Source organism: Acinonyx jubatus, chromosome A2 (genome assembly GCF_027475565.1).
Source record: "Acinonyx jubatus isolate Ajub_Pintada_27869175 chromosome A2, VMU_Ajub_asm_v1.0, whole genome shotgun sequence".
Taxonomy (NCBI): Eukaryota; Metazoa; Chordata; class Mammalia; order Carnivora; family Felidae; genus Acinonyx; species Acinonyx jubatus.
The window spans coordinates 5,502,873-5,529,784 of record NC_069383.1 but is presented as its reverse complement, the minus strand read 5'-3'; the positions used below and the strand labels follow the sequence as shown (position 1 = coordinate 5,529,784).

General features: G+C 54.4%; 1 protein-coding gene across 5 annotated transcripts in view; it reads right to left on the bottom strand.

The window, feature by feature from the left end:
- The window catches only part of PRKAG2 (protein kinase AMP-activated non-catalytic subunit gamma 2), a 258,595-nt gene that overhangs the window by 182,508 nt on the left and 49,175 nt on the right, over positions 1–26,912 (bottom strand). For 4 of the 5 annotated variants that reach the window (XM_027051158.2, XM_027051161.2, XM_027051160.2 and 1 more), the window contains exon 2: positions 1,280–1,351. The exons of the other annotated variant lie outside the window; for it this stretch is intronic. In XM_027051158.2, coding sequence (XP_026906959.1) covers positions 1,280–1,351 — 72 coding nt within the window. The remainder of the gene's footprint in view (positions 1–1,279; positions 1,352–26,912) is intronic. 5 annotated transcript variants of the gene reach the window in all.

Sequence of the window (26,912 nt, the reverse complement as noted above, 5' to 3'; positions counted from 1 at the left end):
CAGCGGGGCAGGGTTGGCAGTGAGCTAGACAGAGGCAAGGAGAAGTGGCCAGGAGACCAAAGGGAAGGACGGACACCCAGAACGGAGGGGGGGGGGCGCTGTCCATGACGGATGAGCTGAAAGCCACGGATGGTCTCCGAATCTCCCATTTACTGATACTTTGAGCCTCTTCTCTTTGCTTATTGTTGATCTTCCACATTATCTCAGACTCCTTTGGGGAGACAAGGGGGGGCATGGCTGAACCCAGAGGGAGGAGAGAAAGGAAAAAAGCCCAGGAGGCTCTCAAATTAGAGAGCCACAAGTGTGAGGGGCATGGCCAGGTGAGGTGGGTCATCCCAGCAGCGGCCAGGTGCACCAGCGGGTAAGCAGCGGGGACTGCATGTGGGAGCACAGATGCATGTGCAGGTGGGAGTGTGGGTGGATGAGCAGGTGGAAGTATTAGTGGATGTGCAGGTGGGAGCACTGATGGATGAGCAGGTGGGAATACAAGCGGATGAACAAGTGGGAGCACAGTGGATGTGCGGGTGGGAGCACAGGTAGATGTGCAGGTGGGAGTACTGATGGATGAGCAGGTGGGAATACAAGCAGATGGATGGGTAGAAGCACAGTGGATGTGCAGGTGGGAGCATGAGTGGATGTGCAGGTGGGAGCACAGGTGGATGTGCAGGTGGGAGCTCCGATGGATGAGCAGGTGGAGCACAGCGGATGTGCAGGTTGGAGCATGGGTGGGTGTACAGATGGGAGCACAGGTGAATGTGCAGGTGGGAGCACCGATGGATGAGCAGGTGGGAATACAAGCAGATGAATGGGTGGGAGCACAGTGGATGTGCATGTGGGAGCATGGGTGGATGTACAGGTGGGAGCACAAATGGATGTGCAGGTGGGAGCACCGATGGATGAGCAGGTGGGAATACAAATGGATGAGCAGGTGGGAGCACAGCGGATGTGCAGGTGGGAGCATGGGTGGGTGTACAGATGGGAGCACAGGTGGATGTGCAGGTGGGAGCACTGATGGATGAGCAGGTGGGAATACAAGTGGATGAACAAGTGGGAGCACAGTGGATGTGCAGGTGGGAGCACAGGTGGATGTGCAGGTGGGAGCACCGATGGATGAGCAGGTGGGAATACAAGTGGATGAGCGGGTGGGAGCACAGTAGATGTGCATGTGGGAGCACGGATGGATGTGCAGGTGGACGTTTGTCTTGGGCTCTCACCGAGGGAGTCCCACCTCAGTGGCATCCCAGGTGAGTCGTGAGATGTTGTGAGAAAGGTGGCTTACCTTACGAGAAGCATGCTTTTCTGAGCTCTCCAGGTCTCCGTCCAGGAGAGGCATGGCAAAGGAACTCAGGTCCTAGGATGGAAAGAGAGCATGTGGTCAGTGGAGTGGCCCTCGGGTGCCCACCCGGCCTCATCCAGGGGCCTCACAACTCTGTGTGTGCATCGCCACCCCCTCCTAAGTCCTCTGTAAATACGGACCACCAGGGAGGGGTGTGGATGTAAGCGGAGACAAAGGACGGGGCACCACATGCCAGCTCCCTCTAAGATCGGGAGGGAGATCCAGAAGCACGTCCAGCAGGAGAACATGCTCACATTCCTTTCCGGAACAGAAGGCCACTGCCCCCCACCACCCCAGGGAAGGGGTGAGGAGAAGAGGCTGGGACTAGAGGCAGGAGGGAAAGTGCCCCAGGACGAAAACGGCCGTGGAGGGCAGGACTCTCGGCACCCTGGGGAAAGGCTGATGGGATAGGACCTCGTGTCAGGACACAGAATGTGGGGCTCACGGAAGGGATCCAGGATGCGCATCTTCCTGGAGAGATGATGGGGGCTGGTGGCGGGGAGAGCCAGGCTGGCGGCTGGGGCGCAGTGCTCAGTGAAACTGGGTGGCACGGTGGCACAGAGGGGCGGCGGGGACCCACACGCGGCATCACTCCACTCTCAGTTCTGCTCCTCCTTCCCCTGGTCTCACCTGATGGAGGCCCTCACACCCCGGAAAGAAGCCCCACGTGGGAAGTCCAGCAGGAGAACTTGCCTGTGTCCTTAACCTTTCTTTTTTCCCTTTTTCGTTGTGGCAACATACACATAACACGGGACTTACGATCTTAACCACTTTGCGGGAGCTTGGGAGCGTTAGGTGCATTCACACCGCGCAGTCATCACCACCATCCGTCCCCTGACCCTTCTCATCTTGCAAAAGGGAAACTCTGTCCCCGTGAGACAACTCCCCATCCCTTCCCCCAGCGCCTGGCACCCAGCATCCTACACTGTGTCTCTATAACTCTGACTACCCCAGTACCTCGCGTAGGTGGAATCATGCAGTATTTGCCCTGCTTCTGTGACTAGATTATTTCAGATGTTGTAGCCGGTGTCAGAGTTTCTTTCCTTTTAAAGGTGAATAACAGGCGTGCCTGGGTGGCTCGGGCCATTGAGCGTCTGACTCCTGATTTCAGCTCAGATTGTGATCTCGAGGTCGTGGGATCAATCCCCGCATCGGGGTCTGCACTGACGGTGGGGTACTCTCTCTCCTCTCTCTCTGCCCCTCCCCCTGTTCGCATGCACGCACACTCCCTCTTGCTCTCAAAATAAATAAATACACATTTAAAAAGTGAATAACGCTCCATTGTATGGACGGGCTGCATTTTGCTTATCCGTTCAACCATCAGGGGACCCTTGGGTTGCTTGTGCCTTGTAGCTATGGAGAAACACTGCCGTGAACATAGGTGTTGAATCACGTCCCACTCCCCCAAACCCACGGGTTGGAGTTCTAACTCCCAGAACCTCAGAACTTGACTGTATTTGGAGACGGGTGTTCCCTCTTCTTTGGAAAGATGTCTGCTCAGGAAGTCCTTTGGCCATTTATTAACCAGGTTGTTTGCTGGTGAATTGGTGGGAGTTCTTTATGCATTCTGGACGCTAGCCTTCTGTCGGATGGATGCTTTGTGCATATTTTCTCCCATCCTGTAGGTTGCCTTTGCACCCTGGCGATCGGGTCCTTTGATGCCCAGAAGCTCGTAACTTTGAGGTCGTCCGATCTATCTGTTTTTACTTTGTTGCATGTGCCTTTGGTGACATGATGAAGACTTTGCTGCCAAATCCAATGTCGAGTGTCTCTTCCCCTGTGTTGTCTCCTAAGCCTTTTCTAGGTGTAGCTGTTACACTGAGGTCTGAGGTCCGTTCTGAGTCAGATTTTCTCTATGGTCTAAGGTGAGGGCCCACCTTCCTTGTTTTCCAGGGGTATATTCATGTTCCCAGCACCATGCATCCAAAAGACTGCCTTTGGGGCCCCTGGGTGGCTCAACCGGTTGATTTCAGCTCAGGTCCTGGTCTCACAGTTTGTGGGATCGAGCCCTGAGTCGGCCTCTGCAGCGACAGCACAGAGCCTGCTTGGGATTCTCCCTCTCCCTCTCTCGCTCCCCCTCCCCCTCTCATGGTTTCTCTCTGTTTCTCCAAAAATTAATACATAAACAAAAAAAAAAAAAAGAAAGAAAGAAAGAGGGGCATCCGGGTGGCTCAGTCAGTTGAGGGTCTGACATCGGCTCACGTCACGATCTCCTGGTTCATGAGTCCGGGCCCTGAGTCGGGCTCGCTGCTGTCAGCCCAGAGCCCGCTTCGGATCCTCTGTCCCCCGCTCTCTCCGCCCCTGCCCTGCGTGCGCTCTTTCCCTCACTCAAAAATAAGTAAACATTTAAAAAATGAAAGAAAAGACGGTCTTTTCCCACTGAATGGTGTTGGCACTTTTGCTACACATCTCAGCTTGGCCACACATGTGAGGGTTTCTTTTGGGCTTTGTATTCTATCTCAGGGGGCCGCATGTCTGTCTTTGCGCTGGTACCACGTTGATTCAATGACTACGACTCTGTAGTAAGTTTGAGATCAGGAACTGTGAAACATCTCACTTTGTTCTTCTTTTTTTTCTAACATCCATTTATTTTTGAGAGAGAAACAGAGCGCAAGCAGGGGAGGGGCAGAGAGAGAGGGAGACGCAGACTCCAAAACGGGCTCCAGGCTCCAAGCTGTCAGCACAGAGCCCGACGCGGGGCTCGAACCCGTGAACAGTGAGGTCATGACCTGAGCCGAAGTGGGACGCCGAACCAACTGAGCCACCCCAGGCGCCCCTGTGTACCCAGGCTATCTTGTAACCCATTCTGTCCCCGCCACCCTTCTTGCTGCTGGGGTCCAGGTCTGTACCCTCCTCCCCCAGCTCTCTCTGGGGCTGCCTAATTGTTCTCTGAGACCTTCAGCCCCACCCCCCTCAGGCCATCTCCAAACCTCTGCTTGAAGAGTGATCCCTGAAAACGTGGGTCTCATTATGCCGGCCTCTCCCCTGGCACCCCAGGGACTCGGCAATGGCTCCCACCCCTGGTTGACCAGTGGGTGCTGATGAGCTCTTACGCGTGCAGACTCCAGACTCAGCCTCCCTGGTGTTGAGGTCCGTGGTCTCGGGCCTAGTTGCACTTGGGGAGCTTGGGTCCTGCCGTGGAAGGGAGTTGATCCATCGACGGTGCAGTCCAGGCATCTCGGTGATTGGGCCGGCAGCCCGGGTGGAGGGCCACAGGTGACTGCCGGGAGGAGCCACGGTCAGGAGCCCTTGTCCGGGCCCTGCAGTCTCCAGACCGGGCCCCGTGGATCCGCCGACCTCCGCAGCCTTGTTTCTGATGTGCTTTTAAAACCCCGTCTCCCTTCAGCAAGTTCTCAGGCAGGCTGGTTTTTCCAATCGTGGCCGCTTGTCTGTGGACGCGGTCTGGAACGCCGTCTCAACTCCTCACACACCTCGCTTCGAGGCTGCTCTTTGGCCGCTGTCCACCCCCTCCCAGGAGAACAGACCCTTCTTCACTCTAGTCCCTCCAGGACAGCGCTGGCCTCTAGCACAGAGCCTGGCCCAGGGCCGTGCGTGAATGGCCAGTGCTGGCTGCCAGTCTCCAAATGTCCCCAGCTCCTCACCCGCTCTGGGCTTTACTGGTCTTCCCGCCCCCTGCCACCCCCAATCCTGGTTCACACGGCGAACTCCTAACCTATATGACGGGACTTGGCGTGCCGTATTAGGACCGTTTACGAGTCTGTTTCTCTAACTAGGCTTCGCGTTCATCAGGGGCAAGGGGAAAGCTAGTCCCACTCTCCGCCCTGCACTTGCCCGGCGCACAGCGGGCACACGGCACCGTTCGGATCAGCACCCCCTCCCCTGGGCAGCCAGCGGCGGGGGGGGGGGGGGGCACGCGGTCTGTGCCCACGACCAGGCCCCACGCGGCTGCAATTCCCTGGGAAGTGAGCAGGAACACGGTGTGGGATGCTTATCTCCTGTTTTAATGAGTACATTCCTCTCCGGTTTCAAATAATCATTACCCTCCAACATTTGTGCAGTACGGCGGTCTCCACACGCGGAAGCCTTCGCACAAACACTCATTTGTTCCTTGTGGAACCATCACGCTCTAGTGACTGAGGCCCCAGTGGCTAAAGGACTCACGTTAAGACGGTCTGGGAAGGGGAGAGACCAGAATGCTGGGCCGGCTCCTGCCGCAGGTGGCCTGTGGCCACGGGGGGCCGCCAGGAGGGGCCGCAAGCGGGTCCCCCGCCCCTATTTCTGACCAGGGGGAGCTCACGGAAGTCCCAAGCCATCCGACCGCTGCGGTGTGTCTGCTCAGTCAAGCATCCCTACAGGGAAGTCCCTTGGCATGAGTGGCGGGCTTTGCTGGAAGGCTCCTCCGCCCCACATTCCATGACGCTAATCTTGGCTCTCATCTCTCAGAGCTCCCCAAGAAACAGCACACACCTGGGAGACCAGGCATGGGAAAAATCTCGAACTGCAACTGCGGCCACAAGGCTATCAGCTGGTGGAATAACGGGAGGCCTGGCCTCCGAGCTCAGCTGACATTCCAGAAGGTTCAGGCTCCTGGAACTTCCCGTTTACGGGCTTTTGAAATTTTAAATTCCCACCAGAGCTTCACCCTTTCCTCACCGATTTCTCTTCTCCTCGCCGTCCCTGAACCTCCGTTTCTGGTCTGCCAGCCGGTCAGGCTGCCCGCGGTGCCAGGTGGGCACTTTGCTGGGCCATGTCGAGGCGCTGGTTGCGCCTGGTTGCGGCCAAGAGACTCTGGGATCATCATCAGCCGCACACGCTATAGCCTAGACTTTGACCGCAGGCTCTGGAGACCACTGTCAGGGTCTCTGGGGAAAGTGAATTTTCAGGATTTGGGCTGATAAAGTCGCCTGTCAGGAAAGCATAAGGATAAAAGAGAAAAGACCTAAGTTTGGAAAAATCGCTGAGATGTGAGCTGACCTTAAAAGTAGCTCATTTAGGAGGCACGCCTGGGGGGCTCAGTCGGTTGAGCGTCTGACTTCGGCTCAGGTCATCATCTCGCAGTTCGTGAGTGCGAGCCCCGCGTCGGGCTTTGTGCCGACAGCTCGGAGCCTGGAGCCTGCTTCGGATTCTGTGTCTCCCTCTCTCTCTGACCCTCCCCCCGTTCATGCTCTGTCTCTCCCTGTCTCAAAAATAAATAAATGTTAAAAAAAATTTTTTTTAAAGTAGCTCATTTAGGGGTGTGGGGGTGGCTTAGTTAAGTGTCCGACTTCAGCTCAGGTCATGATCTCATGGTTCGTGGATTCAAGCCCTGCATCAGGCTCTGTGCTGATAGCTCCTCTGTCCCCGCCCCCCACCACCCCTCTCTGCCCCTCGCCTGCTCATACTTTCTCTCTCTCAAAAATATATAACCATTAAAAAAAAATAGCTCACTTAACCCCCACAGCCCCATCCCTACCCTCTTCAGAAATTCAGGCAAAAGCCAACATTCTACCACAAAAAAGGTATTGGCAACAGAGCTGTTATTAATCTGCCCTTAGTGTGTCCTTGTTAAACCTTTCTCTGGTCCTTAGGGCGGCCCATACAAGTAGGGAAGGCAAGCGGTACCATCCCAGTCCACAGATGACGATACTGAGGGTCAGAGAGGTTAGGCCACTTGCCCGAGCCAGACAGGCGGACGGTAGCAATCAGGCCCTGCAGCCCCGGGGCCACGCACTCCCGCTCAGAGCTCTTTCCGCTCAATCCCACCACCTCCTTGCGATGGCTCAGCTCCGCGAACAAAACCCAACTCGGTATCAGAGGCTGGGAAGACGCAAACTGAGTATCCTTGGCACAGCGGAACCTCGGGGGACAAGAAAGAGGAGTGGGGGTTTGTACGGTTCAGCGCTTCAGCCCCAAGGCAGCTTATGATGCTTTCTCTTGAAGGCCTACTCTTCATCAAAAGCAATTCACGCTGATGTCGCAAAGAGCGGCGTCCCATCACCCAGTGCCATCGCTCCACATGCCGGCACGCCTACGCTTCGCATAGTTTGGGGGCCAGTCCCCTGCCACGCATTCCGAACCCCAGAAGATAATGGATTTTATACCATGCCCAACTGACTTATGAATCCCTGAAGGACAGGGGCTGTCTTACTCATATTTTAGCGTCGAGCGTAGGTGCGAGGTAAGTGCGTATCGATCGGGTGCGGTTCTGACCTTTTGGTCTTAACAAAACTCCCTTGTTGATGCAGCTGGGATACCCCAGGAACAGTCCTGACGAAGGCACAAAGACAGGACAAACAGAAAGGCTGCCAATGTCAGGGGCCCGTGGCCTGCACCTGAGGGCCGGCCAGGGGTTTTAAATATCAGGGTCACAATAGGACATTCCTGTGCAATTAGCAGCAGGCTGATTCCTACTGAGGAAGGAACACATCTAGGATGGTTTTCATTCTCCGCTCCCACTGAGCAGACCCGAGTACACAGGGCACCAGCGACATCTGGAGCCACCCCAGGCTTGGGAAGGGCTGGCGATGGGCACAGCCGGGTCCCACGTCCCTCCGCACGCAAGAACACGACCCGTGTGCAAGGAAGGAGCCAGAAGGCTGAGTTCCAGCCCCAGCTCTGGACAGTGGGGAGGGAGGGGAATCTCAGACACGTCTGCATTCAGCTTCTCATCTGTCAAGTACGAGGGATTAACCGGGTAATTCCAGAAGATGCCTTTTAGCTCCCGCGGTCTGGGTTTTTATCGCTGAACTGAATGTCATCCTGGGATCAGGAACCCCGTAAAGAAGTAAAATGTACCCTCTCACCTTCTACGATTCGTCACGAGCACAATTTTCGTCTATTCTCAGGCTTCTAAGTCATCTCCCCTGCCTTAGAAACTCTGGGTTTGGGGGCAGGGTGTCCATGAACATGGGCTGCACCTGCGGAGGGGTGAGGGCACAGCCATGCTCCCCGTTGATGCCTCAGAGAGGAGGTGGCGATGAGCCAGCAGGACTTCTTTCTATCTTGATGTGACTTTCCTCTGCCTCCCGAGTGCTAACCTTCCGTCTATCCCATTGGTTTCTGAGGCCCCTCTATCTTAAGCGCCCGGGTCATCGACACAAATGCCAGGCGCGGCCTCATGGATGCTTGGCACGATTCCAGGAAAGCCGTGAGCGGCGCCCTCAGAATCACCAGTACTCGGTCACTCAGGTTCCACACGGAACACGCCTGCCCTGCCCGTGCCCCCGACTCTCCTCGTCCCCGTCACGCCAAGGGCTGCCGCTCACGTGATTTAGCCTCGTCTGCGTCTCATCTGCTGTGGCTTGAAGTTCATCCCTTGCGGTGAGGGCCTTGGCAAGCACCTCAGGTGGGAGGCACGAGTGAGGTGTCTCCAGATGGCCTGGGTTAGCGCCATCCCTCAAAGCCGCCCAACGGGCAGTTCTTGGTACCAACGTGGGGGGTGGCGACCAGAGCCATGGTCAGTTGGGGCCTTTGGAAAACATTCACGTTATATAACCACTCTCCGAAAAATAAGGAACAAACCCTGAATCACTGGAACTCGGCAACAGGGGAGGGCCAGGGGCCAAATTCGGCAAAGCCTAAACTTAACTCTCGGAGAAGTTCCAGAATTCTTGATTTTCCACAGAGGACATCGTGGTTTCTGACTGCAGTTGGAGAGGCTTCCTGATGTAAAAAAGACAAGAAAACCGCTCCTTTCCCCGCCTGCAGCCACCCTGCCTGCCCCATGCCCCCCACCTGGGGGTCCCAACTGATTCGACAGCTGGCTTGGGCTCCCCCACCTGCTGCCCTGGGGCCTCGGTGCCAAGGAAAGTACTTGGGCCCCTGCGCTGAGCTGGCCTTTCTCCAAAGAAAGGAGCCCTGGGCCCCAGGAGGGGCAGGAGTATGGCGGCCTGACCCTGCCCCGTGCTGAGGAACTACCCTGTCCTGCAGCCGTCCCCAGTTCCTCACCCGGCAGCTTCTTTGGCACGACAGAAGCACCAGCCGAGAAACCGTTTTCTCTCCAGAACTCCCCCTCGTTTTAGCCTCCGGGAGCCTCAGTTCTTCACTCTGTCAGGTGAGGCCACTGGCAGGGGGGGCCACACCTGTCCTCGGGACTGGGGACGGCACAGGTGCATCACCGGGACACCCCCACCCCCCACCCCCCGCCGCGTCCCGGGTCAACTGTCAACCTGGAAAGCCCAGGTGGCCTGTCACGTTCCACTCGACCGTGGCCTGAAACGAAGCTGCAAAGGTTCTGCAGACGTTGGCTGTCCCTCCTTGTAACGAGAGAGCAGGCCCGATCCCCTCCCCACGACGAAGGACAGGGTGACAGACACCTCGTGCGCAGCCCTTCGAGGGAGGGATTACCAAGGGCCAGCTGCTCCTGGTCTCCTCTTGTTTAAGAGGCAGCTGGGCCTTGCCCTGCCTCGTGAGCAGCCTTTGCTCGACTATTGCTACACGGAAGCTCGGAAGGGCCCCACGGGCGCCTGGCCTTACGGCTGAGGACGCCGTGCAGAGGGAACTGGCTGGTGCTCTGGAAGGCCTGAGGGCCCCCGGTCCACATTCCCGGGGTCCCCTCCCCGCCCCTCCTCACTCAGGCCCCCAGAGTGACCCCTGAGAGACACATGTCCAGGCCGGGTTGAGTCCAGCCTCTCTCTGTTAACCACCGAGGATTAGGGACTGGAATCAACCCCGTTTCTTGCTGTCTCCGAGCCCCCGGCTCCTCCCAAAAGAAGGGAAGAGGGAGGGTGGGTGGGGAGGAGGCTCCAGGGGTCTGAGTGGGTTCAGGTCAGGAGGAAGGCTCGGTCATTACCATGGGGGGGGGGGGGTGCTACCCACAGGGACCACCTGGGTGGCAGGTTGCTGCCTCAATCCAGAACAATCCATATCTCCACGGGGGGTATTTCCTGCCCAAGCCTGGCGATGGGAGGTGGGAGATGTCACAGAAGGGGGAGCTCTGGGCTCTGCAACCTAGTGCCATCACGGAATCTGCGATGCGTAATTTTATTGTCATTTTGGCCGGGCCAGAGGCTCCAGTGCCTCAATCGACCACCAGTGGAGGTGTTGCCGTGAAGGTCCTTGTAGATGAGCATCTACGGTCTGAGATGACCCTCCCTGACGTGGGTGGGTTTCACCCAATCGCCCAGTTTTGCCCTTAGAGCAAAACCTGAGGTTTCCAGGGGCGCCCGGGGGGCTCGGTCGACTAAGCGTCCGACTCTTGATTTCGGCTCAAGCCACGATCTCACGGTCATGGGATCGAGCCCCACATCAGGCTCTGTGCCGACAGCACGGAGCCTGCTTTGGGAGTCTCCCTCTCCCTCTCTCTGCCCCTCCCTTACTTGCATGCACTAATGTACCTTCTCTCTCTTTCACTCTCTCAAAAAGCAAACAAAAAAACCAAAAACGCTGAGCTTTTCAAAATTAGAAGGAATTCTGCCCCAAGACCTCAGCACCAGCTCCTGCCTGAACTCCCACCCGTCACCCCACCCTGTGGATTCAGGACTCAAAAGCCCCACAGATGAGCTAAGTCCTTAAAACAAAACCCTTTGTGTGTGTGTGTGTGTGTGTGTGTGTGTGTGTGTGTGTGCGCGCGTATCTACATTATGTATTATGTACACCTAATGTATTAATTTGTAATCATTTATATTAAGGGCATATAACATAGATGTGTGTATTAAGGGAATATTACATACCCTTATAATATACGTATTATCTTGGCTGCCTCTGGGAAGGAGAGGGGGGCCACTCGGGGGAAGGGGAGCTCTGTACACACAGCTGAGCCTTCACTTCCCCACAAGAAATCCCCAAAGAAAATAGCTGGAGGCGGGATAGAGACAGATAGGAAAGGGTTTCCATCCCAGCAGAGTTGAGTGGAAAAACAGGAAACAGCCCAAACAGGCCTATTTTTACTGTCCTGGAGAACACGTGCCACACGCGAAGGAGAGCAGCAGACTCAGAAAAGCCCCGCTGTCCCATCATAGCCTCATCTGTTCACGCCTCACCTGCGAAATGAAAGCAGTCACTCTTGCGTCACTAGCCGGGTGAGCGTCGTGCGAATTTCCCCCAGGCACCTGCTCACGCTGCCCTGGTCCCTCCCACACCGGGAGCCGGTTGACAGCAAGGACCTCGTCTCGTTCACCTGAGTGACTCATTCCTCCACAGTGCCAGGCACGCAGCAAGACTCAAACGGGAGTCTGTCTTTCCCCCAAACGAAACGGATACTGGAAAAGGCGCTCATAAGCTCATTCATACTGAGGTATAAATGACTGATCACAGCTCAGAGTGCGGGAAACACCCAGATCTTATGAAAAGGAAGTGATGTTCTAATGGGCTACCTCGGACCGCTGGGCCCTTCTGAAGGCAAGGGCAGACTGAACACAGGAGCCATCTGTGACAGGAGGGACAGCCCTTAATCCCAGCGCTGTTTTCAGCCCTGACATTTTACTATTCTACGGAGACAAATCTTAAGATAGGGTTTGAAAAGACCAAGTCTGGGTTTCTGGAGAGGCTTTATTGACTCACACACGAAATGCCAAGCCACCAACCGAGACTGTGCTATCCTTGGCATTGAACCCTCCGTGGGGGCCACACACTGCCTGGCCAGCTAGGGAACTATAATTACGGGGCTCCCACACTCTGACGTCCCCTTCCTGGAGCAGAAAAACCAACCACGAGGGAAAGTGGAGGTGCTTCTGGGTGCATCCCACAGACCCAAATGGCCCTCCGTCACACCTGAGCCCCCCACCCTGCCTGGTGCCCCCCGCAAGCAGCGCTTGGCACCGCAGGGGAATTCAGGCGGGTTTGGTCCAAACTTCAAGAGGGGCATCATAAATCTGAGTAGAACTGGGCACCCAGGGAACATTTCCATAAGGTCACAGTGCCGCTGGCTGGCTCTGAGACACGCCCTATGCAGGAGCATCTGGCACGAGCATCAGGGCTCAGAGAGACCTCATTTCTGCCCCCAACCACCTACCCAGCGAGGCTCTGGGGCTCCGCCCAGGAGCTGAGCGGATACCTGCAGGGTTTGGGGCTCAGAATTTTCAGAGTATGCAACGTCCATATCGATAACACTATGTATCAAATGAGCCCTCCCCCTTTCTGCAGGTCCCGCAAGGATTCCCCTCCATCCTGCGTGCTGTGCCGCCCCGCCCCCCTGCTCCGGGCCACCAGGTTACGACTGAAAAATACGAGAAGTTCAGAGTAAGCAGCCAACACCAAGGACGCAAAAAGAATTCAAGGGCTTCCTGCACTAGGCATAATGAAGGGAGCTGCTTTCATTTGTTCCTCCTGGCTGCTCTAGGAGCACCTGGCTGCTAGTTTTTTCTTTTTTTAATGTTTATTTCTGAGACAGAGAGAGAGAGTACGAGCGCACAAGCAGGGGAGGGTCAGAGAGAGGGAGACACAGAATCTGAAACAGGCTCCAGGCTCTGAGCGGTCAGCACAGAGCCCGACGCGGGCCTCGAACTCACAAACTGTGAGATCATGACCTGAGCCGAAGTCGGACGCTTAACCGACTGGGCCGCCCAGGCGCCCCCTGGCCACGATTAGTTTTCAAACGAATAGTCCAAACCCATCAGTGGATCATAAAACCGACTTAGTTGATTACACAACCACAAAAATGTGAATTAGAACACAATAAGGGTGCCTTTCATTGTTTCATAAACTTTTTGATTACGCACACACAGACCTAGAATAAAATGCGCGTCTGTCCTGGTCGGAGCCTTCAGACCTCCCCTCGTATTTTGCACCCAGAAACAGGCACGGAGTAAAGAGACAGAGAACCACATCTCTCTACTGTCGTGGGAGGTGGGCAACTCCTTCCCTCCTCCCCTTTTATCCAACCCCGTGCGTTCCTCCCCTGCCCTGTGAGCCGTGGGCACTGATGTTGTGACCCAGCATGGGCAGCCTGGCTCCTGCCACCCCCAGACCCAGAACGGGAGCAACCCCCCCCCCCCATTGAGACCCCCTCAGAGTGGTCTCTGTCAGCACCTATACCCACCCCCTGGGTGGGCCAGGGCTACGCACGCCCCCCTGGTCTCCTGACACCTAAATCCAGGGAAATCATGCAGTGAGAGCATGTTACAGCTGGAAAAGTTCTCAGAAATCTCCCAAAACAATCAATCCCCTCCTGCCCCTGGGGGAGTAATGGACGCCCAGAGAGATTCGACTCAAAGGCGCCTTGCACGGTCACGAACCAAATCCTGGTATTGCAACTTCTAGCAACTTCCGGTCACACTACGCTCTTTTTAGCTGATGGTGACTTTCTAGCATCTGTTTCTATTACGTAAGGTGACAGCAAAACTACCTCACGGAGTCCCGTTGCGAGGCAAGCCTGGGGCGTGGGCCTGGCCGTCCTGGGCCCGCGGTGAACGTCAGTCCTGATCCACGCACGAGGCGTTTTCCAGTGTTGGCCTTTCTGCATCTTTCCTCCGGCGCCAAAGCTCTTGTTCCAAACTGCGCTTCTTGGTTGTTTGTCGGCGTGGTGTGAATTTGTTACTTCCCGGAACCCTCCACACCTGTGTCACGGCCATCAGGGCGAGCAGCCACTCCAAGAACCTTCCGGAGCCACAGAAGCCTCGGTGTCCCGCTGACTGAAGGCTGGTGGGCGCTCCGCACAGAGGGGCTCCAGTTGCCAAAGCAGGTGAAGCAACGTGGAGGCAGCGGGGCGGGGAGCTGGTATCTGCCCGCTTCTGCTTCCTTCCAGGGCTGCACCTGCTGGGGGCCGCGTCAGGCACATGCCCCACAGCTCCACGCGGGAAATCAGAGTTTTCAGGTGGAACAGGACTGCATTGGGAGCACGCCGCACCCTCATCACCACTCACGACCACGGAGGGTGCCAGGGACCCTATCTGGGCCAGAGGTAACCGCCGGGCGAGTTAATGACACTCAAAATGGCCAAGTAACTAGCTCTTTTTAAAGTGAAGTTTTTGGTCCTGTTTACTAATTTAGCTCTCGCTGTCAGGAAGAAAGAAAGAAAGAAAGAAAGAAAGAAAGAAAGAAAGAAAGAAGAGAGAGAGAGAGAGAGAGAGAGAGAGAGAGAGAGAGAGAGAGAGAGAAAGAAAGAGAGAGAGAGAGAAAGAAAAAGAAAGAAAGAAAGAAAGAAAGAAAGAAAGAAAGAAAGAAAGAAAGAGGGGAGGGAGGGAGGGAGGAAGGAAGGCAGGCAGGCAGGCAGGAAGGAAGGAAGGAAGGAAGGAAGGAAGGAAGAAAAGAAAGAAAAGAAAGAAAGCAAGCAGCTGGGGGACCTGAGTGGCTTGGTCAGTTAAGCAGCTGATTCAGCTCAGGTCATGATCATGAGGTTCATGAGTTCTAGCCCCATGTTGGTCTCTGTGCTGACAATGCAGAGGCTGCTTGGGATTCTCTCTCCCTCTCTCTATTCCTCCCCCCTCCTCAAAAAAAAAAAACCATTAAAAATATGTTTTAAAAAAGCCGCTGATCGGTGGGAATGCAAGCTGGTGCAGCCACTCTGGAAAACAGTGTGGAGGTTCCTCAAAAAACTAAAAACAGAACTACCCTACGACCCAGCAATTGCACTACTAGGCATTTATCCAAGGGATACAGGTTTCAAAGGGACACATGCACCCCCATGTTTCTAGCAGCACTATCGACAATAGCCAAAGTACGGAAAGAGCCCAAATGTCCATCGATGGATGAATGGATAAAGAAGATGTGGTCTATATATACAATGGAGTATCACTCGGCAATCAGAAAGAATGAAATCTTGCCATTTGCAACTACGTGGATGGAACTGGAGGGTATTACGCTAAGTGAAATTAGTCAGAGAAAGACAAAAATCATACGACTTCACTCATATGCGGACCTTAAGAGACAAAACAGAAGATGAACATAAGGGAAGGGATGCAAAAATAATATAAAACCATGGAGGGGGACAAAACAGAAGAGACTCATAAATACGGAGAACAAACTGAGGGTTACCGGAGGGGCTGTGCGAGGGGGGGATGGGCTAAATGGGGGAGGGGCACTAAGGAAGCCGCTCCTGAAATCATTGTTGCAGTAGATGCTAACTAATTTGGACATATGTTTAACAAAATAAAAAAATAAATTAAAAAAAATAATAAGGGGCGCCTGGGTGGCTCAGTCGGTTAAGCGGCCGACTTCGGCTCAGGTCATGATCTCACGGTCCGTGAGTTCGAGCCCCGCGTCGGGCTCTGTGCTGACAGCTCAGAGCCCGGAGCCCGTTTCAGATTCTGTGTCTCCCTCTCTCTCTGACCCTCCCCTGTTCATGCTCTGTCTCTCTCTGTCTCAAAAATAAATAAACGTTAAAAAAAAATTAAAAAAAAAAATAAAACAACATGAGAAAATCAGAAAAAAAAAAAAAGAAGAAAAGCCGCTGATTGGGCCTTGGGCCTATGCCCCCTCTGTGACAGGCCCCCAACCCACTATGTCAACTGGAAACTCACACCCCATCTCACACCCCAACTGGAAACTCACACCCACATTGCCCTCAGTTTCCTCATGGGATAGGAGGTGTGCAGGCTCAAACTCCAGAGATCCTTCAAGGGCCCTCCAAGACTCCCAGTTCCGTTCTAGGCCATTCCCTCCCCCAGCCCTGTGACGAAAGGGATCCTTTCGACACACCTGGGTTGGGCTGCCCCCGCCCGGCCTGGGGTCCGGCTCCAGAGGCATCAGGACAAATGCCAATAAGTCAGAGCCAGCATGGGGTTGGGGGAGGGAGAAGAGGCAGAGCCCCGGGCATTTTTAGGGCATCCGGCTCTGGCTGACACTGTCATGGTCAGCCTGACATGTGTCCAGACCCACAGAACGTACCACACCAAGAGCGAACCCAAGGTCACCTCTGGGCTTCAGTTAACAATCGTGTATTCATAAAGGCTCATCGATCGTAACAAACGTACCTCTAATGCAAGTTGTTAACAATGGGGGATACCGGCCGGTGGGGAGGGGAAGGTGGTGTGTGAGAATTCTCTGTACTTTCTGGACAACTGTTCTGTAAATCTAGAACTGCTCAAAATGGGTCTATTAACGAAAAAAGAAAAAAGGCAGGAGTGAGAAATGGTTGGAGATGGCTTCAATGCCACGGCCAATCGAGCACCCATCACACTGGGCCAGGCCACCCGCCCTCTGCCCTCCGTAACGGGAGACAGAAGGGAGCCTGCAATCTGGCTGAGGGGCCTGCCTGCAGCTCCCCGGGAGGCTCGTGCATCACTCCACTAGTGGACAGGGCCTGGAGCGCGGTCACCTCACCCCACGTCCACGGCTCTCAGGACTTCCGGAAGGCAGGGGAGCAGGTGCGCTGCACATGCCCAGACTCTGGGCCAAGTGGATCTTGTCTAAGGCCTCCAGGCAGAGAAAATAAATGAGATAAGGGGGTTAGGCAGCAAGAGAGCCAGGAAGTTCTGAGAGCCCAGGTCCCCCCTCTTAGGCCGAGCCGGCCAGTGTGGACCCAGGGGTGAGGTCTCGGGCCTTCTAGCTCCAGATGGAAGCAGGTGCCAGCCCGAGTCACCAGGCAGCCTCAGAATGTGTGGAGTGGATGGACAAATCCCAGCGCCAGGCCGGAGACCGAGTGGGCACCCAGAAACTCATGGTTCCTGGCCAGGGCCTCAAGGCCACAGACCACAGCACGAATGAATCCAAACAAGGAATTTGCTAGGTTTTTTGTTTTTTGTTTTTTGCTGCCAACAAGCCCATTCTGTTCTGGAGGGGCTTGTTATGTAAGTAGGGGAGGGAAGAAAAATGCTGGACGGGAGGCCAAAGTCACCAGAACAGCAGAAACTTTTAGATCAGCTGCTGCCACGGCAGGGAGTCAGGTAAACACCGGGGTTGTTTGTGGCTTTGCTTTTTCAAGGAAGGGAGAGAAAAAAAAAAAAAAAAAACCCTGCTTTTCATATCCTAAGAATTGGGCTAAAAGCCATGATCTCCTCGCCTCGGAGGACCCGGTCACTGAGATGTCCCCGTGTGCAGCATGCGTCCCCAGGCCACCCGTGCCTCCCCGTGGGCCAGCATGGGGCTCAGAAGAAGCATGTCCTGAGCATGTCCTCCGAATTTCTCATCTGGTCCCTGCTAGAATGCTTTGGGACTTGTATTTCTCGCTGAAAAAGCACAGGGGATTCTGGACCGGGTTGTGTAGGGATATTCCAAAGGCCAGGGGACCCCCTGGGACTGCCTGTCCCTTAGCAAGGCCAGACCCTTGTTTTCACTGGGGGTCACGACCAGTGTGCCCTAGAAGCCTCTGGACCACGTATCTCTCTGCCCTTTGTATCTATGAGGCCCTGGGGGCGCCTCCCTCCACTAGCCAAGCACAGGGCCTCACGCCCCAGGTCCCCGTGCCCAGAGTGGGTGGACTTTGAGCTTCCGGGACCGCCATGGGGGTGATCTGGGAGAGCAGCTCATCCTCTGGGAGGTCCAGGGAGCAGAAAGGGGACCCCCACAGACAGAGGGGAAACCGGGGCTGCCAGGGCCGCTCTCTGCTGTCATCACTGGTGCCCACTGCCCCGTTTTCATGGTTTAAAGACAGGATAACAAGAAGGTGTAGTCCACCCTGGTCGGTGTGCCCAGCCTGGAGAACAGAATAACACTGAACGAGAGCCTTGCTGGCTGAAACCTCCAGGGTCCCCCCTGCCTGGGGCAGAAGTTCCCGTACCCCTCGCCTGGCATTCAGTGCGCCCAGGACACCAGTAACTGGCCTACACACTGTCGCCAGAACCTTGAATTCTTAAGGTTATAACCTAGCAATGATTTTTTTTTCATACATTACAATTTTATTTGGGCGGGGGGGGGAGGGCGGAGGGTTACACATTTGTTTAACCTGGGCCGGGTTCGGGTAACTGAAGAGCCTTTCCAAAATTAGTTTATATTGACCTCGATCTCACGCGTGCTGCAAACACAGTCTGGAGCAAAATGGGAAATAAAGACATCCTTCTAAAGACAGGCTTGGAAATTCTAATCCGGCAAGTTGTTTCCTTTCCCTGGGAGCAATTGAGTCCTTTCTGACTCATAGCTGGCTGCTAGGCCACCATTCACAGGGAATAGCCGAGAAACCAGCGTATAGACCACCAGAAACGAGACCAACCAATCCACCCTGCGTTAGGGTACGGGCTTCACAATTCAAATCCCCTGTATTCAAGGGTAAATTTAAAAAACCTTTGTACGATGCATGCATAGTCAACAATGGGATCCCTGCCATTGGCAAGCCAGCGGCTATACGAGCCTGTGTCACGTTTAAGATGCATTGAAAAAGACTATTTGCTATTTTTAAAAAACGTTTATTTATTTTGAGAGAGAGAGAGAGAGAGCACGAGCAGAGGAGAGGCAGAAAGAGGGAGAGAGAGAGAATCCCCAGCAGGCTTCACGCCCAGCACAGAGCCCAACGCGGGGCTCAATCTCATGACTGTGAGGTGACGACCTGAGCCAAAATCAAGAGTTGGACGCTTACTGGATTGAGCCACCCAGGCGCCCTAAGACTATTTGCTATTAGACCGCAGAAAACAGCATTAAGTCCAATGTAGGTTGATCCGTGTCCAAATAGATTGCTTTCTGCTCCTGGAGGTTGGTTAATTTTTCTGGTGACGATATTAAAAATCAAATTTTCCTCAACAGCGTCACCTGGCTCATGCTTTTCCACCTGGAGCCTTATTCTCCTGACAGTAGTCAGCGCCTCCAAAGGTCTTCCGCGGCCACGCGGGGGCTCACTCCAACCTTTGCTCAACTAGCCAGAGCACAGCCATCTTTGGTGGACACGTGACTCAAGTCCTACACACGATGATGATTTAGGGGCGTTTGGGTGGCTCAGCTGGTTGAGCATCCATCCAGCTCTTGCCCTGGGCTCAGGTCATGAGCTCACGGTTTGTGGGACGGAGCCCCGAGCTGGGCTTTGTGAGGACAGGGAGGAGCCTGCTTGGGATTCTCTCTCTCCCTCTCTCTCTGCCCCTCCCCCCACTCACACTCTTTCTCTCTCTCCCCAAAACACATAAACTTAACGAGTTTAAAAATACTCAAGTGTGGCTCATGAAGTTGAAACGATGCATCAGGAAAAGTTGGGCATCCACCCTTGGCCCCATCTGTGATGCACCCCCAAAGGAACCACTTTGAGCACAGAGATTTTTCCGGTATCCGGGGCACACTCCTTTGGATGGAACGTTCTAGCTGCAGCAGCCCCCGTGGCAGTGAGAGTTTCTGATCTTTGGCCACGACGACAAGGCAGTCACGGGAACTTTGTGCAGTCTTCGTGTTTCTAGGATACGTTCCCAGAAGTGTGACTGCTCAAAGTGCCATGGGCGTGTGATTTCTAGGCAATACCGCAACCCGTCCTCCTCAGGACCGGGCCGTGCTGCCCTCCTGACTATGGCAGAGGAGGGGGATCTGCTTCCTTTGTAGCCTCACCAACAGATGACACTGTCAAACTTCAGATGTGTATGTCATTATTTATTTATTCATTTATTTTTTTGAGGCAGAGAGAGTATGTGTGTGTGCGAGCGGGGGAGAGGGGCAGAAGGAGAGGGAGAATCTTAAGAGGGTTCCAGGCCCAGCACGGAGCCGGAAACGGGGCTCGATCTCACAACCACGGGATCATGAGCCCAGATCAAGAGTTGGATGCTTAACTGACTGACCCACCCAGGCGCCCCGTCCAACCTCAGATTTTTGCTGGACCCTTGAGAAATGTCATCTATGTCCCCTCCTGTTTCAACCGTTTGCTTTAACCTTTGGTGTGGCATCCAGTGGAGTTGGTGCTTGGGTTAGTAAAATGTGGGACAGCCTTTCTCCAACTGCAGGGTCCTGAAATCCACACAGTCCAAACAGGCTTTGTTGTCGTTGTTAATAAAACGGAACAGAGGGGCGCCCGGGGTGGCTCAGTTGGATAAGCGTCCGGCTTCGGCTCAGGCCATGATCTCACGGTTCGTGAGTTCGAGCCCCGCGTCGGGCTCTGTGCTGACAGCTCCGAGCCCGGAGCCTGCTTCGGATTCTGTGTCTCCCTCTCTCTCTCTCTCTCTCTCTGCCCCTCTCCTGCTCATACTCTGTCTCTCTCTCTCTCTCTCTCTCTCTCAAAAATAAATAAATGTTAACAAAAAATAAAATTAAATAAAAAAATAAAGAAATGGAATAGAACCGGTGTTCTGGGAAACTTGCCTTATGGGGAGTATATCCAACCGGCCGTGATGTGACCTCCTCACCGTGGCCCAAGTTGAAGGGAGCAGGCTGCGGATGAGGGGCCGGGCCCACAGTCTGCGTCTTGGCGGTGTGGCAGTCTGCCCCTAAGAGGGCCTCCGTGCACGGCTTCCCTCCCTGCACACACACGCCGCCCCCACCAAGAAGCCGAGTCCACATCCTTCCCTCCCTTGACCTTGGGCTGTTGTGATCAACAGAGACACAGCCACAGGATCACGTGATAAGAAGCCCGGTGGTTTATCTCTGGATCTCCTGGAATCCGCCCTGGGGGAAACCAGCTGTTAAAAATCCAACTGCCCGGAGACCACCCTGCCGTGGGGAAGCTCGAGCCAGCCAGGTGGACAGGCGGCACGGAGAAAGAGCCACCAACCAGCCCAGGCACCTGACGCAGGGTGAAGAAACCTTGAGAGGGTTCCGGCCTCAGCCGCCATCTGGCTGAGGGTGCGCGAGGAACCCCACGTGAGAACTGCTGGGCTGAGCCAGGCAACCTCCAGACCTGTGATGACTCCAAACTATACTTCTTTTTTTACTGCTTATTTATTTATCCTGAGAGAGAGAGAGAGAGAGAGAAAGAGCACGCGTGTGCATGTGAGCGGGGCAGGTGCAGAGAGAGAGAGAGAGAGAGACACAGAATCCCAAGGTGTCAGCCTGGAGCCCGACTCAGGGCTCAATCCCACGAACTGTGAGATCGTGGCCTGAGCCAAAATCAAGAGTCAGACACTCAAGCGACTGAGCCGCTTGGGTGCCCCCCCCCCCCAGCCAGATTTCTCAATTTGGGGTGGCTTGTGATACAGCAATGGATGGCCAGAAAACTACGTAATCTCGTGAAAGCTAATTCCTCCGCACCTCAGTTTTCAAATCCACAAAGTGGGAATCAGAGGAGTTCCTACCAGATTAGGAGCTAACATACATAAATATGCAAACGTGGAACACCTAGGGGCTAACATATAAAGAGATTGTGGGGAAATGCTGCCTATTACATCAAAACACTTCCCTGATTTTACAGGCAAGATGCCATTATTTAGGGGCAACATGTTGTTATTGAGCCCAGAAAGGTGGGGAGGGATGTAGGTTGGGGGCTTCCGGTCTAGGGTGAGACGCTCCTGCGGCGTTTCCAGTGTTTCAAAACGTGGAAAGGAAGCGCGCACGTGCCCATGGCCGCATAAACAATGAGGACAGACAGTCCCCTGCTTTCACCTGGAATGTCATCAGCTCTGATGACACTGATTATCTCCGGCTGATCAGGAGGCTGCTATCAGGACTGGCTAAATGCAGAAGCTAGCAGCAAATGCTTATCAGACAATCTTTTAAAACTCAGGATGAAAGGGAGAAACCACAGAGGCGTCTTGGGGGGATTTTTTTTTTTTTTTTTAGTATGTTAGAGCCGCTGATGTACTTATTCATTTAAGTAGCGTTCGTGGGTCTGGAATTGTGCCAGATATGGGACATTCACAGATAAGACACACACCCCTCTGCCGTGTCAACATGGGGCTGGGGGAGGGGACAGAATGCAAAGGGACACGAGGGACCTACAGGGCGCGTCCTACATCGTGAACATGGCTCTGGTTGCATGCCTGGGCACATCACCATCTGCCTAACTGCATACTTAAAATTGGTGAATTTTATTGCATGGAAACTATAGGTCAATAAATCTGACCACAGAGTGACCCCCACCAGCCACCACCCATCCCCATGCCATAGGGGAGAAAAAAAAAAAAAAGAAAATCATACAATCTGCAGAACACAGGGAAGATGTCTGCGTTATTAATCCTGGAATATTGAGTGTGCTTTTTCATGCAGTGGGAGTAGAATTTTCAGGAAGCAGCTGTGCAGTGTGGGTGATAGTTGCACTTTATTCGCAGCAAAATTCTCTGGTTTCAATCGCCCTCCTGGTGACAAAGCACCTTATTACACTTGTCAGATAGGGGCACAGTTGTCCCTTCCTCCCTTACCTGGGATCTGAAGACCCGGCATGTCACGTTCCAGAACCCAGCCCAGACACATGCAGTGACTACCGATCTAGGGAAGAGAGATTTGTTGGACACCAAGAGCCCAATTTCTCCCAAAGGTGAATCCCCAGTATGTGAGGTGTCACAATCCTGTGTGGGTGCTTAAATGTCCTATCCTTTATCTGGATCCTTTATCTGGCCCTTTATCTGGATCAAGGCAATACTTAAATGACAACCATGAGAGACAACCCATTAAAATGAACTGGTAGGTCACTGGATTATTAATCTCATAAAAGGACCCTGAAGGCCTAGGAGAGAAAGGAGAGAAATCCAGATGGAGCAGAGATGGCCAGGCAGAAAAAGTGCTTGGAGCAGGCCAGTGTGGGGGCCACGGGAACAGGGAGCCTAGACATAAAGGAAGGCCCTAGAAGTGGGGAAGGGGGGGAGGGGGTGCCCAGAGACACTCAGGGGCCGAGGCTGTGACTTCCTGCCACTACTAACTACCCCCTTCCCTCCAGCCACGTGGCTAGTTTAGGGATCACTAGCGTGGAAACCACGGTGGGATATTTAAATGTGATCGAGAAGGTTGACCACAGCTGGCTTATCTCCACCCGACGTCCCCACTCACTGGCACTCCAGGTTCTGTCGAAGTGGCATTACTGAGACCCTAAAAGTACCTGCAGTGTCAAGACTGGGTGATGTCAGGTTTATTCATTGTTAAGCACTTTTTATAGTACTCTAATTTTTTTTTTTTTTTTGACAGTTAGCATTCTGAATAAGACACAGCTTTCGAGACTCTGGATTAGCCACAGTCCCCAGGCATCTGGGACTATTGAAAAATACTCTTCGGATTTTTCATATACTTTTTTTTGCAATTGCACCATGATTTCCTTATCTATCCCCATGCATGAAACTAGAGAAAGCCGATTTGGGGGGAAACTGTTAGACCTGGTATCTTGGTAGACCTTGGGCAAGAAGGTCTAGAATCTTCTTTTCAGGTGAATGAGCCCAGTCGATAGTCCAGATTCCTCTCTCCAGCCTGAAGCCAGTCCCCAGTGCGTGTAAGATGCTACCAAGGGCCTCTGAGCTTCCCGGTCAGTAGGCAGGGGTGGGACCCAGGAATGCGCATTTTAACAAGCCCCCAGGCCACCCTCTGAGAAACACTGGGGGCTCTGGTCCATTGCCAGAGGTCTTTCCTCCCCACTTAGGAGAGAGCAGGCGCAGGGGTGACGGTGGGGTGGGGTGGGGTGGGGCACGGTCCTCGGCTACCAAGTAGGGATCTGGGGAAGAAGAGGAGAAGAAGGGGAAAAACAAATCCTGTGTACGGCGGCGTGGCCCGGTGCCCTCTGTCTCCGCGGCCAGGAGAAGGAACAAGCCCTTCTGGGGAGAGCCGCCAGGTGGCCGCTGAGAAGGCCTGGAGGGGCGTCCTGACACTGCCCCAAGGGAGGCGTCCCCGGGGCCCTGCACGGGGAGGCACCCAGAGCCCCTTCCCGGACCCCAGGCCTGCTGGAGCGAGGCCCCTCCTCTCCTCCTCCAGGACCCACCTTTCTCTCCAAGTGTCCCCCCCAGGAGTTTTTGTTGGAAGACCAACCGGCAAGCGCATTTCAAGGCTCTGTGATTTGAGCAGATAAGTGTGGGATGAGTCAGAGCGAGTGGGTGGAGACAGATGCCGGGCGGCCAGCTCTGAGCCAGGCCTGGCCGTGCTGGGTAAGCGCCCGGCTCTGGTCTTGGCCTTGGCCTCGCATGAAGGGTGAATCCCACCAGGGGATACAGGGCTCTGGGGTTCGGAGTGGAAAATCTGTTCAAACGGATGAATCCCCAGCCCCTCCTCCACCCCCCCTGCCCTAACTCGTGCAGCAGCAGCCGCCTCATTAAGAGGCCCTCGCACACCTGTTAGAGGCCAGAGCCCGTGTGATTGAGGGGTCCGTGCGGGCGCCTGGCCGGGCCCGCCCCCCCCCCCCACTTCTGGGTACTGGAAGTTTCCCTCTCATCTTCATTTGCTGGGCCTTACAAACATACCGTTCCTGCTCGCTACTAAAATGCAGACACCCCTCCCAGGGCGCACGGCAGGTCGGCTCAGTCTTGACTCTGAAATAGGAACGCCCCTCCATCTTCTGAGCCTGTCACATACCCTCTCAGGAGTGTCTGTTATCCAGAAAGCTCACCTTTGTGGAACCACGTGTTTCCTGCCCACGCTGGGTAGGGGACGGATCAGGTACCTGTGATGGCACTTTCAGGATTAGGGTTAACTGGACTTTCTGGATAAGCAGAAATCATCCTTCTGATCCCTATGGGCGAAAATCCTCAACCGTCTTGACACGTATCAAAGCTTTGCTAAGCGCGTGGTGGGCGGGATTTAGCCGTCAGGTGGCCACGCTTTGTGCAAAGCACCAGGACCCCTGCCTCCCCCGGCCCCGGAGCCGAGGGCAGGGACCAGCGGTGCAGCCGTGAGGCCCCGGGTCAGATTCACGCTCTTCCGGAAGGAGTCCTTTTGCTTTCGTCCCTCCTACCTTGGGTTCTGTCATCTTCGTTCCTTCCCAAGAGGGTCCCACACCCAATATGGTTCACATGGTTCACGGACGACTCCGCGGGCTGCTCCCGGTCAAGGGGAGGGTTGTGGACCGTCCCTGCGCTAAGTGAGGGTAACGTTCTGTCTGTTCCCTCACGACCTTTCCCCGAACGCAGGCCACCCCAGCTCCGCCCTCCACCTTGGAAGTCTCCAGGGCCCCAAGGGCCCAGACGGGTCAGCCCCACGTTTACTTCCAGCCATGAAAATGTGACTCCGGATGTGCCGCAGCCGATGGAACTTGCAAATCACAGAGAACGCCTGCACTTAAGGTCAAATACGTGAGCTGTGCGGGTTGTGCGAAAAGGAAAAGCCCCACTGAGTTTTCTGGGGCCTGGGACTGCCTCTTACCTCTCCTTAGCTCCCGACTCAGCACCTGGCTCTCTCTCCAAGAAACAACGAAACCCTGTCCTAGGGGCCCTCGGATCATAGCAGCCCTGAACCAAAAAGAAAAGGCAGACCAGCCTGGGGGAGAATGTGAACCCCCGACTCCACAGCCCTCCATTCTACCCTCCTCGGGCTGCCTGGAGCCCCCCCCTCCCGCCACCATGTTGCCAGCCCCCCAACACGGCTGTGGGGGCAGACGGTAGAGCTGAGTCTGCTCGACTTGCTGAGTGTCTGTTCCCTTATTTACTGGAATCTGTACAGCGAGTCTCTAACTCACGGGCGACTAACGAGATGAGGCCATTCTTAACAAGCAGACGGCAGACCCCCTTAGAAGCAGACGTGAGGCAATAAAATGCCACCACACACCTCACTGGCAAAGGAAAATCAAAACAAGAACCCAAGTCTGGCTCTGTTTTCCTCTGCTTTCTCCCTACCTCCCCCTACACGCTAGATCTTAGGGTGAAAGATGCCAAAAGAAATCAAGAAAGGAATGTACGATCCCAGGAAGGTCATGTAAATGTGCAGCTGTGACCTTCAGGAGATGGCGGTGGCAGGGGGACCACACTGAGACCACACACGGCCCACAGCCGTGTCCACATGGGACAGGTGGGGCAGGAGGCGGGGCCGGGATTGGCCAGCTCCAAGGACAGGTGGGGACCTGGCCAGACCAGCACAACAAGGGAACCACCAGAACCCAGTGGAACCCACAGCCCTCCAGCCTTGACTTCCTGATGAATAATCAAAGTGATAAGACCCAGAGAATTCTATCAGAAAACCAAATCACTTCAAGGCCCTGCTTGGAGAGAAATTCTTCTGGGCTCAGCTGGGGCATCCCACAGCTGACCACTCACCTATGGGAAGAGGGCAGCTACTGACGAAGCATCGATTACAAGCTGGGAACTGGCCCTTGGACTTTTTGGGTAAGTAGAGATCACCCTTCCGATCCTTATTGGTGAAAATACTTTTAGGTCCATTGGCTCGCTGGTCACCACGCCATGATGGCGGCTGATACACGAGTTTTCACGGTTGGACATTTGCCATGTGCCCGTGCAGTGCAGTGGGAGGAGGGGACTTTGGCGGCGGAGGGCCTGAGTCTGAACCCCAGTTTGCCATTTACTGGCTACGTAAGCTCGGCAAACAGTTCAAGCTCACAGGGCCTCAATTTCCCCCTGTGTAAAATGAGGCAAACCTCCCAGGATCGTCATGAGAGTTAAGATCATCAGCATCCATGAAAATGCCCATTGTGGCACCTGGAGCCTAATACATAGTCAGTAAATATTTACCAAAGCATAAGAAGCTAAGAGCAGGTGATAGGGAGGCAAATCCCTTTAAGAAATGAAAGCCTTAACTGACCGGAGGGAATTATCAATCGAATCCACCCAGAAGAACTGAACACAACCTAATATAAAATAACGCATAAAACAAAAAGTATAGGCATGGACCTATATTAGCCCACAGGCTGAGTACGAGGGAACACTAAGGGGATTTGCTGGAAGGTATGGGTCAAGCCTCCTCAATATGGGCATCCCGTGGAGGAAAGAATTCAACACTTTTAAGAGAAGAAAAGAGCATACGGTTTGAAAGAGAGCAGTGCAGAGGTCAGGAAAATCCAAGAAGG